Raw genomic sequence first — 22,777 nt, forward strand, 5'->3', positions numbered from 1 at the left:
CACCTAGGACCAACACGTGAAGAAAACCTCCAGAGGACCATGACACAATGTCCCAAGAACGTCCTGACATAGTCCTCAGTGCAGCCATTGTAACTTAGGAAAATAGACAAAGGTCCCCCAGAGGACATTCGTTTGGGACCATCATGAGATGTCCTAAGGACTAGTAAAAGTGAAAATCCTGACAACATCCTAAAAAGGTCCTGACATGGTCCTCAGTGACATCCTGGTAACTTACAGGGAACTACACAAAGATCCCCAGAGAACGTTTTTTAGTGACCATCACGCAACGTCCTAAGGAATAGTAAAATTAAAGTCCTGAGAACGTCCTATAAAGGTCCTAACACGGTCCTCAGTAGCGTCCTGGGAACGTACAGGGAACTAGACAAAGGTCCTTCAGAGACACAATAGGTTTGTGGCACCTTAATGGGGGAGAAGGGGCTCGTGGTAATGGCTGGAGCAGAAAAAGTGGACTGGTATCAAATACATCAAACACATGGTTTCCAGGTGTTCGATGACATTCCATTTGCTCCGTTCAAGCCATTATTATGAGCCGTTCTCAGCAGCCTCCAGTGCAAATAACGTTTGTTTGGGACATCACGCAACATCCCAAGGACTAGTAAAATGAAAGCCCTGAAATAGTCCTGACATGGTCCTGACATGGTCCTAAGTGATGTCCTGGGAACTTACAGGGAACTACACAAAGTTCCTCAAGAGATTGCTGGCTTGGGACCATCACACAACGTCCTAAGGACTAGTAAAATGAAAGTACTGAGAATGTCCTAAAATAGTCCTGACATGGTCCTAAGTGACGTCCTGGTAATTTACAGGGAACTACACAAAGGCCTTGTAGAAAAAGTTCCCATGGGGAACATCATGAAAAATCCCCTAACAGATGATGTCAGGCCAGATGGGTTAGAAGTTAGTGTTCAGCGTTAGGGGTAGTGTGTAGGGTTTAGGGTGTAGTGTTCAGTGTTAAGATGGGTTTACTAACAGATGATGTCCAGCCAGATGGGTAGAAGTTAGGGTTCAGCGTTAGGGGTAGTGTTTATGGTGTATACTTACAGGTAATGTCCAGCCAGATGCGATCAGACCGTTCCTGGTTAACCTGGTTCCGGGCCCAACAACGGTACCAGCCTGTGTGATTACGGTTGACTTCTGTCATGTTGAACACGCTGCTGTTGCCCTGGGAGACGGTGCTGCCCAATCCGCTGTAAGTCTCATGCTCCCACAGGAAGTAAAGTGGCCCAGTGCCGTTCTCCAGGCCGCAGCGCAGCCACAACGAAGATCCCTCCGCCGGGGACACATCACTCAGCAGGATATAGGGCTTACTGACTGGGACTACACACACACACACACACACACACACATTAGTGTAGTATTAGTAGTGTTAGTAGTAGTAATATAGTACTATAGTAGTAGTAGAAGTATGGTAGCAGTAGTAGTAGTAGTAGTAGAATTAGCAGTATTAATAGTAGTAGTAGTAGTAGTAGTAGTAATAGTAGCAGTAGTAATAGTAGTAGTAGTAGTAGAAGTAATAGTAGCAGTTGTAATAGTAATAGTAGTAGTAGTGGTAGTAGTAGTAGTAGCAGTAGTATTAGCAGTAGTAGTAATAGTAGCAGTAGTAGTAGTGGTAGTAGTAGTAATAGTAGCAGTAGTAATAGTAGTAGGAGTAGTAGTAGTAGTAGTAGTAGTAGTAGTAGTAGTAGTAGTAGTAGTAGTAGAAGTAATAGTAGCAGTTGTAATAGTAATAATAGTAGTAACCGGTACCCCCTGTATATAGCCTCAGTACCGGTACCCCCTGTATATTGACTTGGTACCGGTACCCCCTGTATATAGCCTCTGTACCGGTACCCCCTGTATATAGCCTTGGTACCGGTACCCCCTGTATATAGCCTTGGTACCGGTACCCCCTGTACATAGCCTCGGTACCGGTACCCCCTGTATATTGACTTGGTACCGGTACCCCCTGTATATAGCCTCGGTACCGGTACCCCCTGTATATAGCCTCTGTACCGGTACCCCCTGTATATAGCCTCGGTACCGGTACCCCCTGTATATAGCCTCGGTACCGGTACCCCCTGTATATAGCCTCGGTACCGGTATCCCCTGTATATAGATCCGGTACCGGTGTCCCCTGTACATAGACCCGGTACCGGTACCCCCTGTATATAGCCATGGTACCGGTACCCCATGTATATAGATCCGGTACCAGTACCCCCTGTATATAGATCCGGTACCGGTACCCCCTGTATATAGCCTCAGTACCGGTACCCCCTATATATAGCCTTGGTACCGGTACCCCCTGTATATAGCCTCGGTACCGGTACCCCCTGTATATAGCCTCGGTACCGGTACCCCCTGTATATAGCCTCTGTACCGGTACCCCCTATATATAGCCTCAGTACCGGTACCCCCTATATATAGCCTTGGTACCGGTACCCCCTGTATATAGCCTCGGTACCGGTACCCCCTGTATATAGCCTCGGTACCGGTACCCCCTGTATATAGCCTCTGTACCGGTACCCCCTATATATAGCCTCAGTACCGGTACCCCCTATATATAGCCTTGGTACCGGTACTTCCTGTATATAGCCTCGGTACCGGTACCCCCTGTATATAGCCTCGGTACCGGTACCCCCTGTATATAGCCTCGGTACCGGTACCCCCTGTATATAGCCCCTGTACCGGTACCCCATGTATATAGCCTCGGTACCGGTACCCCCTGTATATAGACTCAGTACCGGTATCCCCTGTATATAGCCTTGGTACCGGTACCTCCTGTATATAGCCTTGTTATTGTTATTTTATTGTGTTACTTTTTATTTTATTTTTTTATTTTGTTTACTGAGTAAATATTTTCTTAACTATATTTCTTGAACTGCGTTGTTGGTTAAGGGCTTGTAAGTAAGCATTTCATGGTAAGGTTGTATTCGGCACATGTGACAAATACAATTTGATTTGATTTGATCTGGGTTTGGCGGATGCCAGGAGAACGCTACCTGCCCCAATGCATAGTGCCAACTGCAAAGTTTGGTAGAGGAGGAATAATGGTCTGGGGCTGTTTTTCATGGTTCGGGCCCCTTAGTTCCAGTGAAGGGAAATCTTAACGCTACAGTATACAATGACATTATAGACGATTCTGTGCTTCCAACTTTGTGGCAACAGTTTGGGGAAGGCCCTTTCCTGTTTCAGCATGATAATGCCCCCATGCACAAAGTGAGGTCCATACAGAAATGGTTTGTCGAGATCGGTGTGGAAGAACTTGACTGGCCTGCACAGAGCCCTGACCTCAACCCCATCGAACACCTTTGGGATGAATTGGAACGCCGACTGCGAGCCGGGCCTAATCGCCCAACATCAGTGCCCGACCTCACTAATGCTCTAGTGGCTGAATGGAAGCAAGTCCCTGCAGTAATAAGATGTTAGATGAAGGGAAATCCCATTAAGGGTTAGGGTAAGGGTAAGGGTTAGGGTTAGGGTTAGGGGTTAGGGTTAGGGTTAGGGTTAGAGTTAGGGTGATGTTATTACTGCTAATCACTAATTAACCATAATTTATTCACATCACTTTACTTTCAGAAAATATTTGATTTATTTTGATGTATTTCATATTTCATGAATGTTTTATTTCATTCTAAGTCATCTTTTATTTAGTTTACATTTTTCATTTAGCAGAAGCTCTTATCAAATCAAATCAAATCAAATTGGATCTGTCACATGCGCCGAATACAACACCGTGAAATGCTGACTTACAAGCCCTTAAACTAACAACAACTAATAACTAATAACAACAAGATAACTAATGTAAAGCATACTGTGTCCATAATAAGTATATAGGTTATAGGTTGAGAGCTTTTGTGAAAGAGCACAGTTAGAAAGATATGGCATATAGAAGCAAACCGGATGGACATCATGAAAATGATCGGAGAGGTTGAGGGCAGAGGAAGTTCAGGAGTAAAAACAAACAAAATAGAAATATATTTTGATTTATTTAACACTGTTTTGGTTACTACATGATTCCATGTGTGTTATTTCATAGTTTTGATGTCTTCACTATTATTCTACAATGTAGAAAATAGTCAAAATAAAGAAAAACCCTTGAATGAGTAGGTGTGTCCAAACTTTTGACTGGTACTGTACGTACGGTCACTGTGGGGAGAATGTTGCCTGTAATACATAGCTTCTGGTTGGGGTATGTACGTACAGTCACTGTGGGGACGACGTCATCGATGCACATATTGATGAAGCCGGTGACTGATGTGATATACACCTCAATGCCATTGGATGAGTCCCGGAACATATTCCAGTCTGTGCTAGTAAAAACAGTCCTGTAGCTTAGCATCTGCGTTATCTGACCACTTTTTTATTGAGCGAGTCACTGGTGCTTCCTGCTTTAGTTTTTGCTGTAAGCAGGAATCAGGAGGATAGAGTTATGGTCAGATTTGCCAAATGGAGGGCGAGGGAGAGCTTTGTATGCGTCTCTGTGTGTGGAGTAAAGGTGGTCTATAGTTTTTTCCCTCTGGTTGCACATTTAACATGCTGGTAGAAATTAGGTAGAACGGATTTAAGTTTCCCTGCATTAAAGTCCCCGGCCACTAGGAGCGCTGCATCTGGATGAGCGTTTTCCTGTTGATTAATGGCCTTGTACAACTCATTCAGTGCAATCTTAATGCCAGCATTGGTTTGTGGTGGTAAATAGACAGCTATGAAAAATATAGATGAAAACTCTCTTGGTAAATAGTGTGGTCTACAGCTTATCATAAGATACTCTACCTCAGTCGAGCAAAACCTCGAGACTTCCTTGGTATTTGATTTTGTGCACCAGCTGTTGTTTACAAATATACACAGACCGCCACCCCTTGTCTTACCGGAGTCAGCCGTTCTGTCCTGCCGATGTAGCGCATAGCCTGCTAGCTGAATGTTATCATTGTCGTCGTTCAGCCACGACTCTGTGAAACATAATATATTACATTTTTTAATGTCCCTTTGGTAGGATAACCGTAATCTTAAATCGTCCACTTTATTTTCAAAAGATTGAACGTTGGCTAATAGGATTGATGGAAGAGGCAGTTTACTCGCTCGCCGTCGGATCCTTACAAGGCACCCCGATCTCCGTCCCCGATATCTCCGTCTCTTCCTCACGCGAATGACGGGAATTTGGGCCTTGTCGGGTGTCTGTATGATATCCTTCGCGGCCGCCTCGTTGAAGAAAAAATATTCGTCCAATACGAGGTGAGTAATCGCTGTCCTGATATCCAGAAGCTCTTTTTGGTTATAAGAGACGATGGCAGAAACATTATGTACAAAATAAATTACAAATAACGCGGAAAAACACACATAATAGTACAATTGGTTAGAGGGCTGTAAAACGGCAGCCATCTTCTCCGGCGCTGTTCCAACTTGGTCATTAGATCATGTATTTTCAGGCTCGTGAAGCAACTGCTTTCTATCCTTCTCGATCCCTCTTATCTCAGTGTCATGACTCTCTCCTTCATGAGGATCAAAGGTGCCAGATCAGCTTGGCAAATGGCTGACAGATAGCCAGACCCCCCCTCTCTCCCACAGGAGAGGAGAAGGGGGAGTTGGGCCGGTTTCATGACTTAACAGCCGGTCATAAATAGTTTGCAGAAAAGGACTCCTTTTGGTCTCTAGTATGGGAAGACTGAGATTTTTCTCTGGCTTAAAATGGTTGAACCTCTACAGACCAGCCGAAGTGAAGCGCGAGCTGAACGTTACAAATGGTTAGACCAGAAATACCAGCTGAAGTGAAACGTGAGGTCACGTTACAAATGATTGAACCTCTACAGACCAGCCGACGTGCAATTCACAAATTAAGTCAATTTGTGAATTGCTGATTCATCAATAAGGTTAGGGTTCTTGCAGGTTCAAGGATTATGCAACGTTCAGAATGAGACCGATATAAGGTAATGATTAGCTTCGTGACTGTTATCGATACATATATCTATATATCTTCTAAGAGTATAATTCGGGAGATGGTAGCTCGTTAAACAACTTCTTCTGTGGTGCCCCAAATCCTAATGAGTTAATTGTTACATGATTAATTTAATCGAGTAACAATTAAACGTAGTTAGTTGATTTGATAAATAACAGTCATATTAATGAAAGTCACGTAACGACATATTGGAGCCCCCGTGCGAGGAATCTAAGATAGAATTAGACCTTACTGTTGAATTCAGTCTAAATGAATTGTTCAGCAGATTACATTATACACCATTAGAGCCATAGGCAGGATTTGTTGTTGAGGTGTTTGTGTTCCCATTTGAACAAGATACTAGAGTTTGCCTCCGGTGTTGTTTATCGGACGAAGTCAGTGTGTAGGGTGAGTTATTACATTTCTAGCGCTAGGACACGATCCAGCCAATTATACAAATTTGAAAAATAGACTTGTTGGGCCAAAACATAGTGCTATTTCAGTCTCTCAAGTTTCAGGAGTGAGTAGACTTGGTCATTATTAATTTCTAGAGCGAGGACATAGGGCCAGTCAATTCTAGAATTTGAGTAGATATATTAATTTGACCGAAACGGACTGATTATCGCTCCATCTCTCGCGTTTCAATATGTTTCCGCGTGTTCCGGTAAAACATTGCTAGCAAGTAACGCCAAAATGGTGAACGTGAGACCCTAGTAAACCCGTTCTCTTAATAACAGTATAGGGTTAGGGTTAGGGTTAGGGGTTAGGGTTAGGGTTAGGGTTAGGGGTTAGGGTTAGGGTTAGGGTTAGGGTTACCCGTTGTGCTTGGAAGTGAGATTCCCTGTACAAGTACTTTGCACTAGATGCTAAGCTAACAAAGGGAGAGCAGCCATTTTAGTTTTTTCCCTTTGTTCAAAGTGAAATCCTGCGCCGTGCGGGAATCCTGTTTGAGTTCAGTTTCTGGGATCAATGAACCTTGGGCGACGGAAGTTCCGCCTCCTCGGGACTCCCATTTGATTTCAGCTTTCTGCGATCAGTGACCTCTGGTGGTGAAGAATCACCAGTAATTGTTTTTGAAAATATTAATTTGAGGGCACAATCTTAACACCACTTTTACAATGGGTTACACTGTATGATATCCATCCAATCTCAACTGATTAGATATCATTGTCTCATTCGATTTAACCGGGAAGTTGAATCGCCAAACAAACCTTTTTCAGGGATGATAATTTGAATAAGGTCCAATTGATTTGTTTCAACCAATGAGACATTTTAAACTTTTCCACATTAACCTAGATACAGCAACGCTTTCAGGTTAATTAAAGTTTGATTCCCAAATAGCCTATACAGGTATGATAAATCATTATCATTGATTAATCAATTAAATTAGCTTTTTCAAACTCATTGGAGCCAACTCCCACAGTACTGATCCAGTATTGATGGAAGTCCCACCTTTGCGGGAATCCCATGTGGTTTCAGCCCTCAAGGATAAGTGACCCTGGTGGTGAAGTATTGGCAGAATTGTTTTTTTGAAAGAAAAAAAAATCCCATGTGAGGGCCAATGTATACCCACATTTGAACTACTGGTTACACTATATCCAGCCAATCTTGGTCATTAGATCATGTATTTTCAGGCTCGTGAAGCAACTGCTTTCTATCCTTCTCGATCCCTCTTATCTCAGTGTCATGACTCTCTCCTTCATGAGGATCAAAGGTGCCAGATCAGCTTGGCAAATGGCTGACAGATAGCCAGACCCCCCCTCTCTCCCACAGGAGAGGAGAAGGGGGAGTTGGGCCGGTTTCATGACTTAACAGCCGGTCATAAATAGTTTGCAGAAAAGGACTCCTTTTGGTCTCTAGTATGGGAAGACTGAGATTTTTCTCTGGCTTAAAATGGTTGAACCTCTACAGACCAGCCGAAGTGAAGCGCGAGCTGAACGTTACAAATGGTTAGACCAGAAATACCAGCTGAAGTGAAACGTGAGGTCACGTTACAAATGATTGAACCTCTACAGACCAGCCGACGTGCAATTCACAAATTAAGTCAATTTGTGAATTGCTGATTCATCAATAAGGTTAGGGTTCTTGCAGGTTCAAGGATTATGCAACGTTCAGAATGAGACCGATATAAGGTAATGATTAGCTTCGTGACTGTTATCGATACATATATCTATATATCTTCTAAGAGTATAATTCGGGAGATGGTAGCTCGTTAAACAACTTCTTCTGTGGTGCCCCAAATCCTAATGAGTTAATTGTTACATGATTAATTTAATCGAGTAACAATTAAACGTAGTTAGTTGATTTGATAAATAACAGTCATATTAATGAAAGTCACGTAACGACATATTGGAGCCCCCGTGCGAGGAATCTAAGATAGAATTAGACCTTACTGTTGAATTCAGTCTAAATGAATTGTTCAGCAGATTACATTATACACCATTAGAGCCATAGGCAGGATTTGTTGTTGAGGTGTTTGTGTTCCCATTTGAACAAGATACTAGAGTTTGCCTCCGGTGTTGTTTATCTGACGAAGTCAGTGTGTAGGGTGAGTTATTACATTTCTAGCGCTAGGACACGATCCAGCCAATTATACAAATTTGAAAAATAGACTTGTTGGGCCAAAACATAGTGCTATTTCAGTCTCTCAAGTTTCAGGAGCGAGTAGACTTGGTCATTATTAATTTCTAGAGCGAGGACATAGGGCCAGTCAATTCTAGAATTTGAGTAGATATATTAATTTGACCGAAACGGACTGATTATCGCTCCATCTCTCGCGTTTCAATATGTTTCCGCGTGTTCCGGTAAAACATTGCTAGCAAGTAACGCCAAAATGGTGAACGTGAGACCCTAGTAAACCCGTTCTCTTAATAACAGTATAGGGTTAGGGTTAGGGTTAGGGGTTAGGGTTAGGGTTAGGGTTAGGGGTTAGGGTTAGGGTTAGGGTTAGGGTTAGGGTTACCCGTTGTGCTTGGAAGTGAGATTCCCTGTACAAGTACTTTGCACTAGATGCTAAGCTAACAAAGGGAGAGCAGCCATTTTTGTTTTTTCCCTTTGTTCAAAGTGAAATCCTGCGCCGTGCGGGAATCCTGTTTGAGTTCAGTTTCTGGGATCAATGAACCTTGGGCGACGGAAGTTCCGCCTCCTCGGGACTCCCATTTGATTTCAGCTTTCTGCGATCAGTGACCTCTGGTGGTGAAGAATCACCAGTAATTGTTTTTGAAAATATTAATTTGAGGGCACAATCTTAACACCACTTTTACAATGGGTTACACTGTATGATATCCATCCAATCTCAACTGATTAGATATCATTGTCTCATTCGATTTAACCGGGAAGTTGAATCGCCAAACAAACCTTTTTCAGGGATGATAATTTGAATAAGGTCCAATTGATTTGTTTCAACCAATGAGACATTTTAAACTTTTCCACATTAACCTAGATACAGCAACGCTTTCAGGTTAATTAAAGTTTGATTCCCAAATAGCCTATACAGGTATGATAAATCATTATCATTGATTAATCAATTAAATTAGCTTTTTCAAACTCATTGGAGCCAACTCCCACAGTACTGATCCAGTATTGATGGAAGTCCCACCTTTGCGGGAATCCCATGTGGTTTCAGCCCTCAAGGATAAGTGACCCTGGTGGTGAAGTATTGGCAGAATTGTTTTTTTGAAAGAAAAAAAAATCCCATGTGAGGGCCAATGTATACCCACATTTGAACTACTGGTTACACTATATCCAGCCAATCTCACCTGATTGGATATCGTTGTCTCATTCAATTTAACAAGGAAGTTAAATTGCAGAACAAACCCTTTTCAGGTTGATCATTTGGATAAGGACCATTAAATTGTTCCAACCAATGAGACATTTTTTACTTTTCATTTACATTACATTTAAGTCATTTAGCAGACGCTCTTATCCAGAGCAACTTACAGTTAGTGCATACATTATTTTTTTTCATACCCCCTGTGGGAATCGAACCCACAACTCTATCAACTGAGCTACATCCCTGCCGGCCATTCCCTCCCCTACCCTGGACGACGCTGGGCCAATTGCACGCCGCCCCATGGGTCTCCCGGTCGCGGCCGGCTACGACAGAGCCTGGATTCGAACCAGGATCTCTAGTGGCACAGCTAGCACTGCGATGCAGTGCCTTAGACCACTGCGCCACTCGGGAGACCTAACCCTAACCCTTTTCAGGTTGATCATTTGAATAAGGACCATTAAATTGTTCCAACCAATGAGACATTTTTTACTTTTCCACATGAACCTAGATACAGCGATGCTTTCAGGTTAATTAGTTTAATTCCCAGATACCCTAGACAGGTATGTTTAATCATTAACATTGATTAATCAATCAAATTTGCTTTTAGCAAATTAATGTACGTCCAACTCCCACATTACTGATCCAGTATTGATGGTTCATTAACGTCTATAACTAGATTAACATCGTTTTCCAATGACTCAAAACCCAAACTTTGAAAAGAAAGGAACATTATTATTATTTATTTTAAATAATGTGCAAGCTATCAGAGGGGGTGGTCCCCACTCCCCCGCTAATTAGTGAACCATCACCCATAAAAGGATTGATCGCTGACCTCAGCAGCGATATATAAACCCTAACTATACCATTAGCGAAAAGTAATCAGTAATTGCGACAAACGCCCTCCGAAATAAACCATCAGGCACAGGCCTTGTAAAGGTTCTCTCCAGTTTAGTCCTGATGTATGGCCACCAGCAGAGATTAACATCGGTCCAGAAGCAGAAGCACGAGCAAGAAATGGTTGACATGAAGGGACAGGTGGAGAGAACCAGGAATCAAATGGCAACAGCAGAAAAGGAAAACATTCTGCTAGCCGACAAACTGCGTTTGAACAATTAAAAGTAATTGCCAAAACGTATAATGACGAACAAGCACAAACTCTTCAACAAAATCGTCTTCTACAGGAACAACTCGATCTAGCCAAAACAAAATATTATGAAGTCCACGCCAAACTAGATATGTCTGACGAGTTATCTACAAACAGGAGCGAGCAACTTGATAACATGCATGCAGTTTTGATGAACGTTACTCAAAGCAATAAGGTTCTAGTCCAAATGCTGCAGACCAAAGACGATCAGTTAACGAACACAATGACCAAGTTGGATGACAAATCAGCAAAACTCATTGAAGTCGCCGACCAAATTAAGGATGAGAGAACTCAGGTGATGAAGATGGAAATATTGATTTCTAAGCAAGCGGAGGAAAACTCATCACGGAATCTCTCGCACCGTACTCAAGACCTCTACCTGCAAACCATGACAGATAAGTATGAGTCCGAACGGAGCAAGTGCGACACTCACAAGTCTGTAATAAGTACTCTAAACATCCAAGTGGACTCTGCTATGCAGCAGAATACCACCATTAGGTGCCATCTGGAGGAATTCCAGAACAGTCACGCACCACAGCGTGACTACCCAACCAAGCAACCAAGCTCGCAACCGGAGCTAGGTACACAAAGGAGTGAAGACGACAAAAGGTTTCAGACTGCCTCTCTCAGGTGTCCCTTAGTCTTCTCCTCTTGGCCATTCGCACAGAGTAATTTGGCGCCTCCTTGCCAACAAAGCCAAAGCTTGTTTTCTCCTCTTGGTCTTTCGGCCCACAATTCCCCACAGGATGAAGCCAACCCTTTCCGCGGACTTGGCACGGAACGCCTTGACAAACTTGTAAAAAACTTCCGCACATTTGACCCCATTCCAGGTAAGCCAAACGACACTGAGACGTTCCTAGCAGACATAGAAGACACCTTGGATGGCTACCCAAACGCTACGGGTTCTGACAGGCTTTACCTGTTGAAGCTATGGGTTCTGACAGGCTTTACCTGTTGAAGCTACGGGTTCTGACAGGCTTTACCTTTTGAAGCTGCGGGTTCTGACAGGCTTTACCTGTTGAAGCTACGGGTTCTGACAGGCTTTACCTGTTGAAGCGAACGTCGAATAGACACGTGACAAGGTTCATTCGTCTACAACAGCAACACGTGCAAAACGATTACACTAAACTTGCCACGGCTTTGAAAATAGAATTCAGTGGTTCTGCGACTCGCATACACGACAGCTCGCTGGCTAACACTGTCAAATAAGCTCGGAATGAACACCCACAAGCTTACTATCATAGGCTTCGTTCAGCTTACTTTGGCCTACTCACTGAAACAGGAATGGAAGAGCTATTATCATTCAAACAAATGTTTCTGTTGAACATGTATCCCACCTTCATTACCTACTTGGGTCCTACAGCCCACGTTGGTTTTCCAATCTCAGACCTTAGAGAGCTTGCGAACACAGCTTTTGAGGCATCAAAAGTGCGCCACGCTAAGAGCCCTGTAATCTCAGGTTTGAAGATTGATCAGGAACACTCACTCCAGTTAGAGGGTGCGTTATCAGGTATTGAAGCATTGAGTGATGACGCACAACAACGGTTTCTACCACGAGACCACGATACCAATACACACCGCGGTCGAAATAACTTTGAAGTACGTCGCCAGCGAAACGACTACTGCTACAATCAACCTGATCGTTACGTTCCTGCACTCAACCTACACAACGTGTCAAAACATAGACCAATGCTCTCTAGAAATGTTCTACTAAGTGAAGTACTAATGCGAGAAAAATTTGAGAAAAGGGAAAATGTTAAGTCATTGTGACTAGACGTGCAATTGCCGGACAACAGGTCGGCCAGAATTAACACCCTTAGCAAGGATGTAAACAATCAAATTACTCCCGCTCTCACTTGAGACCCTATAGCTAGTTATCTACCTAGCTGATCAAAATATCTACTTGCATTTATTGATTAGCCTCAGCTTGAATACCACCTTATAGCTAGCTATCTACAGTAGCCTAGGTTTGTTCACATACACTTCTTATGAATGGCAGTCTGATGCAAGCAGCTGTGTTGTTGCCGAGCAACCGACCCGGTGTTAGAACTCTGAGCTTCGGCTAAAAAATGTACCACATTGTTGTTTCTTAATGGACGGAAACGTGCATGTGAGAGCGATAAATTATACTTTTAATAAAAACAGTTGCACCTACAAAATTAGTCAATCTAACATTTTCTAAGTCACATGGTCACTTTATGGATGCTATAGTCTCGTTTTAATCTGATGTCTAGAATTTGAGATATTGGTGTCATATCGGTGTCATATTGACTTTGATATGGTGGTAGGGAGATTTTGAATTTAACATTGATCTTCAATCAATGCCACAATAATAAAATAAAATAAATCTTCATACATTTATATTAAGATATGTAATGTGCAAAAATGTTGAAGGACAATTGAAATTTGCAGTGTACAAAGTTAACATGATGAACAGAGATTACTTTACTGTCACGAGTGGCCAAAAATAAGTATCTGAATGCCACAGCCAAATAGGCCACGCCTCCTGAAAATAACCTATGGGTTAATTAAATGGTGTGTTCGTAACCAAGTGGGAGGTATTTTTGCACATTATATATTACAATATAAAACAAGGCAACGGCAAACATGTCATGCCCCACGAATGATGTAGTACCCCCTCCACTGTTTATCACAGCATGTTTTAGAGTTTATTGTAGTAGTAGTAATAGTAGTAGTAGTTGTAGATCAAATAAAATGGTATTTGTCCTATACGATGAAATTTGGTTAGGGTTAGCAAATGATGAATGTACAAGTGTGTGAGTATCTGTGTGTGTGTTTGTGTTGTGTCGGTATGCGTGTGTGTATGCGTGTGTGTGTGTGTGTGTGCGTATGTAGTCAAATCAAATCAAATTGTATTTGTCACGTACACGTGTTTAGCAGATGTTATAGCGGGTGTAGCGAAATGCTTGTGCTTCTAGCTCCAACAGTGCAGCCGGTGGCGACCGGGAGACTCATGGGCGGCGCACAATTGGCCCAGCGTCGTCCAGGGTAGGGGAGGGAATGGCCGGCAGGGATGTAGCTCAGTTGATAGAGCATGGCGTTTGCAACGCCAGGGTTGTGGGTTCGATTCCCACGGGGGGCCAGTATAAAAAAATATGTATTCACTAACTGTAAGTCGCTCTGGATAAGAGTGTCTGCTAAATGACTTAAATGTAAGTAGTATCTAACAATTTCACAACATATACCTAATACACACAAAACTAGTAAGGAATGGAATGTAAGAATATATACATATATGGACAAGCAATGACAGAGCGGCATGGACTAAGATACAGTAGAATATTATAGAATAGAATGCAGTATATACATATGAGATGAGTAATGCAAGATATGTAAACATTATTAAAGTGACTAGTGTTCCATTTCTTAAAGTGGCCAGTGATTTCAATAGGCAGCAGCAGCCTCTAATGTGCTAGTGATGGCTATTTAACAGTCTGATGGCCTTGAGATAGAAGCTGTTTTTCATTCTCTCGGTCCCAGCTTTGATGCACCTGTACTGACCTAGCCTTCTAGATGATAGCAGGGTGAACAGGCAGTGGCTCGGGTGGTTGATGTCCTTGATGATATTTTTGGCATTCCTTTGACATCGGGTGCTGAATGTGTCTTGGAGGGCGGGTAGTTTGCCCCCGGTAATGCGTTCGGCAGACCGCACCACACTCTGGAGAGGGTGGTGCGGTTGCCGTACCAGGCGGTGATACAGCCTGACAGGATGCTCTCAATTGTGCATCTATAAAAGTTTGTGAGGGTTTTAGGTGCCAAGCCAAATTTCAGCAGCCTCCTGAGGTTGAAGAAGCTCTGTTGCACCTTCTTCACCACACTGTCTGTGTGGGTGGACCATTTCAGTTAGTCTGTGATGTGTACGCCAAGGAACCTGAAGCTTTCCACCTTCTCCACTGCAGTCCCGTCGATGTGGATAGGGGGGTGCTCCCTCTGCTGTTTCCTGAAGTCCATGATCATCTCCTTTGTTTTGTTAATGTTGAGTGAGAGGTTATTTTCCTGGCACCACACTCCCAGAGCCCTCACCTCCTCCCTGTAGGCGGTCTCGTCATTGTTGGTAATCAAGCCTACTACTGTTGTGTTGTCTGCAAACTTGATGATTGAGTTGGAGCCGTGTTTGGCCACGCAGTCATGGGTGAACAGGGAGTACAGGAGGGGGCTGAGCACGCACCCTTGTGGAGCCCCAGTGTTGAGGATCAGCGAAGTGGAGATGTTGTTTCCTACCTTCATCCCCATGGGGCGGCCCGTCAGGAAGTCCAGGACCCAGTTGCACAGGGCGGGGTTCAGACCCAGGGCCTCAAGCTTAATGATGAGCTTGGAGGGTACTATGGTGTTGAATGCTGAGCTGTAGTCAATGAACAGCATTCTTATATAGGTATTCTTTTCCAGATGGGATAGGGCAGTGTGATGGAGATTGCATCGTCTGTGGATCTATTGGGGCGGTAAGCAAATTGAAGTGGGTCTAGGGTGACAGGTAAGGTAGAGGTGATATGATCCTTAACTAGCCTCTCAAAGCACTTCATGATGACAGTGAGTGCTACAGGGCGATAGTCATTTAGTTCAGTTACCTTTGCTTTCTTGGGTACAGGAACAATAGTGGCCATCTTGAATGACAGCATGTGGGAACAGCAGACTGGGAAAGGGAGAGATTGAATATGTCAGTAAACACACCAGCCAGCTGATCTGCGCATGCTCTGAGGACGCGGCTAGGGATGCCGTCTGGGCCGGCAGCCTTGCGGAGGTTAACATGCTTAAATGTCTTAATCACCATGTCAGCCATGGAGAAGGAGAGGCCACAGTCCTTGGTAGTGGGCCTCGTCAGTGGCACTGTGTTATCCTCAAAGCGGGCAAAGAAGGTGTTTAGCTTGTCTGGAAGCGAGACGTCGGTGTCGACGACGTGGCTGGTTTTCCTTTTATAGTCTGTAGACCCTAGGGCCGGGGCACGTAGTAGTAGTAGTAGCAGTCGCAGTAGCAGTCGCAGTAGCAGTAGCAGTAGTAGTAGTAATAATAGTAGACACATACAGCACCCGATGTCACAGGAAGGCCAAAAAGATAATCAAGGACATCAACCACCCGAGCCACTGCCTGTTCACCCCGCTATCATCCAGAAGGCGAGGTCAGTACATGTGCATCAAAGCTGGGACCGAGAGAATGAAAAACAGCTTCTATCTCAAGACCATCAGACTTAAATTGAGAGCATCAATTGGCAGCAGGTAGCTTTGTGGTTAAGAGTGCCAGTAACCGAAAGGTCGCTGGTTCTAATCCCCGAGCCGACTAGGTGAAAAATCTGTCGATGTGCCCTTGAGCAAGGCACTTAACCCTAATTGCTCCTGTAAGTTGCTCTGCATAAGAGTGTCTGCTAAATGACAACAAAAAAAAAAAACCTGCCACATACGTCTCGTGTCTGAGCCGTTGAATTGCGACTCCACTTTGTCTCTATACTGATGTTTTGCCAGTTTAATTGCCTTGCGGAGTGAGTAGCTACACTGTTTGTATTCTGCCATATTCCCAGTCACCTTGCCATGGTTGAATGCAGTGGTTCGCACTTTCAGATTTGCGCGAATGCTGCCATCTATCCACGGTTTCTGGTTAGGGTAGGTTTTCATAGTCACAGTGGGCACAACATCACCTATACACTTCCTGATAAACTCAGTCACCGTTTCAGTGTATTCGTCAAAATTATTTCTGGAAGCTACCCGGAACATATTCCAGTCCGCGTGATCAAAACAATCTTGATGCATGGATTCCAATTGGTCAGACGAGCGTTGAATAGTCCTTAGCATGGGTACTTCCTGTTTGAGTTTCTGCCTATAGGAAGGGAGAAGCAAAATGGAGTCGTGGTCAGATTTGCCGAAAGGAGCGCAAGTACAACAGTCGATATGTTGATAGAACTTCGGCAGCCTAGTCCTCAAATTTGCTTTATTAAAATCCCCGGCTATAATAAATGCAGCCTCAGGATATGTGGTTTCCTGTCTGCATAAGGTCCAGTGAAGTTCTTTGAGGGCCGTCGTGGTATCGGCTTGAGGGGGGATATACACGGCCGTGACTATAACCGAAGAAAATTATCTTGGGAGATAATATGTCTCCAAGAGTGGCGCAGTGGTCTAAGGCACTGCATCGCTGTGCCACTAGAGATCCTGGTTCAAATCCAGGCTCTGTCGTAGCCGGCCGTGACCGGGAGACCCATGAGGCGTCGTCCATGGTAGGGGAGGGAATGGCCGGCAGGGATGTAGCTCAGTTGGAAGAGCATGGTGTTTGCAACACCAGGGTTGTGGGTTTGATTCCTACGGGGGGCAAGTACAAAAAATAATGTATGTAGTCGCTCTGGATAAGAGCATCTGCTAAAATGCAAAAAATAATATGGTTGCCATTTGATTGTGAGATATTTTAGGTTGGGTGAACAGAAGGACTCGAGTTCCTGTATGTTACTACAATTACACCATGAGTCGTTAATCAAGAAACACACACCTCCGCCCTTCTGCTTCCCGGAGAGATATTTATTCCTGTCTGCGCGATGAACTGAGAACCTGTCTGGCTGGACTGATTTCGACAGAATATCCCCAGAGAGCCATGTTTCCGTGAAACAGAGTATGTTACAGGCCTTGATGTCTCTCTGGAAAGAAATCCTTGCCCGGAGTTCATCGAGCTTGTTAACCAAAAACTGAACATTAGCGAGACGTATACTTGGTGGTTGGTGTGCGCGCCTCCTAAGTCGAACCAGCAGGCCGCTCTGAGTGCCTCTCCTCCGCCGGCGATGTTTTGGGTCAGCTGCTGGAATCAGTTCAGTTGCCCTGGGGAGAGCAGACAAAGGATCTGCTTCGGGAAAGTCATATTCCTGGTCGTAATGCTGGTGAGTTACCGCTGCTCTGATATCCAATAGTTTATCCCGTAATAATGCAAAACACTTTCTGAGCGAATAATGTAAAAAAGAATACATAAAGAAACATGATGCAATGTTTCCTAAGAGCTAGTCGTGAGGCTGCCATCTTCGTTGGCGCCAATCACCCTGCATTAGTGCATGTGAATGTGTGTGGGTTTTGTGTGGGAGTGTCAATGTAGTATAGTGTATATACAGTGCATTCGGAATGTATTCAGACCCCCTGACTTTTTCCCCATTTTGTTACGTTACAGCCTTATTCTAAAATGGATTCAATTGTTTTTCTCATCATCAATCTACACACAATACCCCATAATGACAAAGTAAAAACAGGTTTATAGAAACTTTTGCAAATGTAAAAACGGAAATATGACATTTACATAAGTATTCAGACCCTTTACTTAGGACTTTGTTGAAGGACCTTTGGCAGCAATTACAGCCTTGAGTCTTCTTGGGTATGATGCTACAAGCTTGGCACATCTGTATTTGGGGAGTTTCTCCCATTCTTCTCTGCAGATCCTCTCAAGCTCTGTCAGGTTGGATGGGGAGTGTCGCTGCACAGCTATTTTCAGGTCTCTCTAGAGATGTTCGATCGGGTTTAAGTCTGGCCACTCAAGGACATTCAGAGACTTGTCCTGAAGCCACTCCTGCGTTGTCTTGGCTGTGTGCTTAGGGTCGTTGTCCTGTTGGAAGGTGAACCTTCGCCCTAGTCTGAGGTCCTGAGCGCTCTGGAGCAGGTTTTCCTCAAGGATCTCTCTGTACTTTGCGCCGTTCATCTTTCCCTCGATCCTGACTAGTCTCCTGGTCCCTGCCACTGAAAAACATCCCCACAGCATGATGCTGCCACCACCATGCCTCACCGTAGGAATGGTGCCAGGTATCCTCCAGACGTGACGTTTGGCAGTCAGAACAAAGAGTTCAATCTTCGTTTCATCAGACCATAGATTCTTTTTTCTCATGGTCTGAGAGTCTTTAGGTGCCTTTTGGCAAACTCCAAGCGGGCTGTCATGTGCCTTATACTGAGGAGTGGCTTCCGTCTGACCACTCTACCATAAAGGCCTGATTGGTGGAGTGCTGCAGAGATGGTTGTCCTTCTGGAAGGTTCTCCCATCTCCACAGAGGAACACTGGAGCTCTGTCAGACTGACCATCGGGTTCTTGGTCACCTCCCTGACCAAGTCCCTTCTTCCCCGATTGCTCAGTTTGGCTGGGCGGCCAGCTCTAGGAAGAGTCTTGGTGGTTCCAAACTTCTTCCATTTAAGAATGATGGAGGCCACTGTGTTCTTGGGGACGTTCAATGCTGCAGACATTTTTTGGTACCCTTCCGCAGATCTGTGCCTCGACACAATCCTGTCTCGGAGCTCTACGGACAATTCCTTCGACCTCATTGCTTGGTTTTTGCTCTGACATGCACTGTCAACTGTGGGACCTTATATAGACAGGTGTGTGTCTTTCCAAATCATGTCCAATCAATTACATTTACCACAGGTAAAATGTAGAAACATCTCAAGGTTGATCAATGGAAACAGGATGCACCTGTAGAGTTATGTAAATAAGGTGTTTCTGTTTTTTATTTTCAATACATTAACCCAAAATGTCTAAAAACATGTTTTCGCTTTGTCATTATGGGGTATTGTTAGTAGATTGAGGGCAAAAAATGTATTTAATCCATTTTCGAAAAAGGCTGTAACGTAACAAAATGTGGTAAAAGTCAAGGGGTCTGAATACTTTCCAAATGCATTGTATATAGTATATAAGACATCACACAGTGTATATAGTCTAGTGAGTGTGTGTCGATGTGGATGGGGACGGGCTTTCCCCTCTTTCTCATATCAGCTCCGAGGTCTTACTGATGTTGAGGGAGTAGTAGTAGTAGTGTAGTAGTAGTAGTAGTAGTAGTAGTAGTAGTAGTAGTAGTAGTAGTAGTAGCAGTAGTAGTAGTAGTAGTAGTGTAGTAGTAGTAGTAGTGTAGTAGTAGTAGTAGCAGTAGTAGTAGTAGTAGTGTAGTAGTAGTAGTAGTAGCAGTAGTAGTAGTAGCAGCATTAGTAGTAGTAGTAGTAGTAGTAGTGGTGGTAGTAGTAGTAGTAGTAGCAGTATTAGTGGTATTATTATTAGTAGTAGTAGTAGCAGTATTAGTAGTAGTAGTAGCAGTATTAGTAGCAGTAGTAGTAGCAGGAGTAGTAGTAATAGCAGTAGTAGTAGCAGTAGCAGTAGTAGTAATAGTAGTAGTACTAAAAGAAGTAGTAGTAGTAGTACTAGAAGAAGTAGTAGTAGTAGTAGTAGTAGAAGCAGTAGTAGTAGCAGTAGTAGCAGTAGTAGCAGTAGTAGTAGTAGTAGTAGTAGTAGCAGTATCAGTAGTAGTAGAAGTATTAGTAGCAGTAGAAGCAGTAGTAGTAGTAGTAGTAGTAGTAGCAGCAGTAGCAGTAGTAGCAGTAGTAGTAGTAGTAGTAGTAGTAGCAGTATCAGTAGTAGTAGAAGTATTAGTAGCAGTAGAAGCAGTAGTAGTAGTAGTAGTAGTAGCAGTAGTAGTAGTAGTAGTAGCAGTAGTAGTGGTGGTGGTGGTGGTAGTAGTGGTAGTAGTAGTAGTAATATATCTTACCCAGTACCCGTAGGCGTATGTAGTAGTAGTATAGTTTGGCTTCCTGATCTGTGTCGTAGAGAGCCTGGCAGGTGTAGAGTCCCTCGGCAGCCAATGGGAGGCGCTCTATACTCAGGGAGGCGGAGCCAGAGATCACCTGAAGATCTCCTAGACTGTGGGCCAGCTTCTGCAGCTTAGGGCCTAAAACAATACAACATAATAATAATAATAATAATAATAATAATAATAATAATAATAATAATAATAATAATGGTTATAAATGGTTATAAATAATAATACTACTAATAATGTTAATAATATTAATAATACTAATCAGCTTAGGGCCTAAAACAATACGTAATAATAATAATTATAATATTATTAACAGCTTCTGAAGCTTGGGTCATTCAAAAATACATAATAATCATACATACTCATTATCAATAATAATAACAATAATGAGAATAATATATATATATATCAGAGTTGTACTATGAAGTGGTGTGGTGTGAATTTAATATCAGAGCTGAACTATGAAGTGGTGTAGTGTGAATTTAATATCAGAGCTCTACTATGAAGTGGTGTAGTGTGAATTTAATATCAGAGTTATACTATAAAGTGGTGTAGTGTGAATTTAACATCAGAGCTCTACTATGAAGTGGTGTAGTGTGAATTTAATATCAGAGCTGAACTATGAAGTGGTGTAGTGTGAATTTAATATCAGAGTTCTACTATGAAGTGGTGTAGTGTGAATTTAATATCAGAGCTATGAAGTGGTGTAGTGTGAATTTAATATCAGAGCTGTGAAGTGGTGTAGTGTGAATTTAATATCAGAGCTATGAAGTGGTGTAGTGTGAATTTAATATCAGAGTTCTACTATGAAGTGGTGTAGTGTGAATTTAATATCAGAGTTCTACTATGAAGTGGTGTAGTGTGAATTTAATACCAGAGCTATGAAGTGGTGTAGTGTGAATTTAATATCAGAGCTGTACTATGAAGTGGTGTAGTGTGAATTTAATATCAGAGTTCTACTATGAAGTGGTGTAGTGTGAATTTAATATCAGAGCTATGAAGTGGTGTAGTGTGAATTTAATATCAGAGCTGTGAAGTGGTGTAGTGTGAATTTAATATCAGAGCTATGAAGTGGTGTAGTGTGAATTTAATATCAGAGCTATGAAGTGGTGTAGTGTGAATTTAATATCAGAGCTATGAAGTGGTGTAGTGTGAATTTAATACCAGAGCTATGAAGTGGTGTAGTGTGAATTTAATATCAGAGCTGTACTATGAAGTGGTGTAGTGTGAATTTAATATCAGAGCTATGAAGTGGTGTAGTGTGAATTTAATATCAGGGCTTTGAAGTGGTGTAGTGTGAATTTAATATCAGAGCTCTACTATGAAGTGGTGTAGTGTGAATTTAATATCAGAGCTCTACTATGAAGTGGTGTAGTGTGAATTTAATATACGAGCTGAACTATGAAGTGGTGTAGTGTGAATTTAATATCAGAGCTGTACTATGAAGTGGTGTGGTGTGAATTTAATATCAGAGCTGAACTATGAAGTGGTGTAGTGTGAATTGAATAGCAGAGCTGAACTATGAAGTGGTGTAGTGTGAATTTAATAGCAGAGCTATGAAGTGGTGTAGTGTGAATTTAATATCAGAGCTATGAAGTGGTGTAGTGTGAATTTAATATCAGAGCTATGAAGTGGTGTAGTGTGAATTTAATATCAGAGCTCTACTATGAAGTGGTGTAGTGTGAATTTAATATCAGAGCTGTACTATGAAGTGGTGTAGTGTGAATTTAATATCAGAGCTCTACTATGAAGTGGTGTAGTGTGAATTGAATAGCAGAGCTGAACTATGAAGTGGTGTAGTGTGAATTTAATAGCAGAGCTATGAAGTGGTGTAGTGTGAATTTAATATCAGAGCTATGAAGTGGTGTAGTGTGAATTTAATATCAGAGCTATGAAGTGGTGTAGTGTGAATTTAATATCAGAGCTGTACTATGAAGTGGTGTAGTGTGAATTTAATATCAGAGCTATGAAGTGGTGTAGTGTGAATTTAATATCAGAGCTGTACTATGAAGTGTTGTAGTGTGAATTTAATATCAGAGCTGAACTATGAAGTGGTGTAGTGTGAATTTAATATCAGAGCTCTAATATGAAGTGGTGTAGTGTGAATTTAATATCAGAGCTATGAAGTGGTGTAGTGTGAATTTAATATCAGAGCTCTACTATGAAGTGGTGTAGTGTGAATTTAATATCAGAGCTCTACTATGAAGTGGTGTAGTGTGAATTTAATATCAGAGCTCTACTATGAAGTGGTGTAGTGTGAATGTAATATACGAGCTGAACTATGAAGTGGTGTGGTGTGAATTTAATATCAGAGCTGAACTATGAAGTGGTGTGGTGTGAATTTAATATTAGCGCTATGAAGTGGTGTAGTGTGAATTTAATAGCAGA

The 22,777-nt window shown here is 42.7% G+C and overlaps 1 protein-coding gene across 1 annotated transcript in view; it reads right to left on the reverse strand.

Moving 5' to 3' along the window:
- Positions 1-22,777, reverse strand: part of LOC311124593 (V-set and immunoglobulin domain-containing protein 10-like 2) — a gene marked incomplete at both ends in the record, with an annotated part of 155,809 nt that overhangs the window by 22,595 nt on the left and 110,437 nt on the right. The window contains 2 exons of the mRNA XM_084198708.1: positions 1,063-1,338; positions 20,339-20,518. Coding sequence (XP_084054834.1) covers positions 1,063-1,338; positions 20,339-20,518 — 456 coding nt within the window. The remainder of the gene's footprint in view (positions 1-1,062; positions 1,339-20,338; positions 20,519-22,777) is intronic.

The sequence above is a fragment of the Coregonus lavaretus genome, assembly GCF_964263955.1.
Source record: "Coregonus lavaretus genome assembly, contig: HAP1_SCAFFOLD_203, whole genome shotgun sequence".
NCBI classification, from domain to species: domain Eukaryota; kingdom Metazoa; phylum Chordata; class Actinopteri; order Salmoniformes; family Salmonidae; genus Coregonus; species Coregonus lavaretus.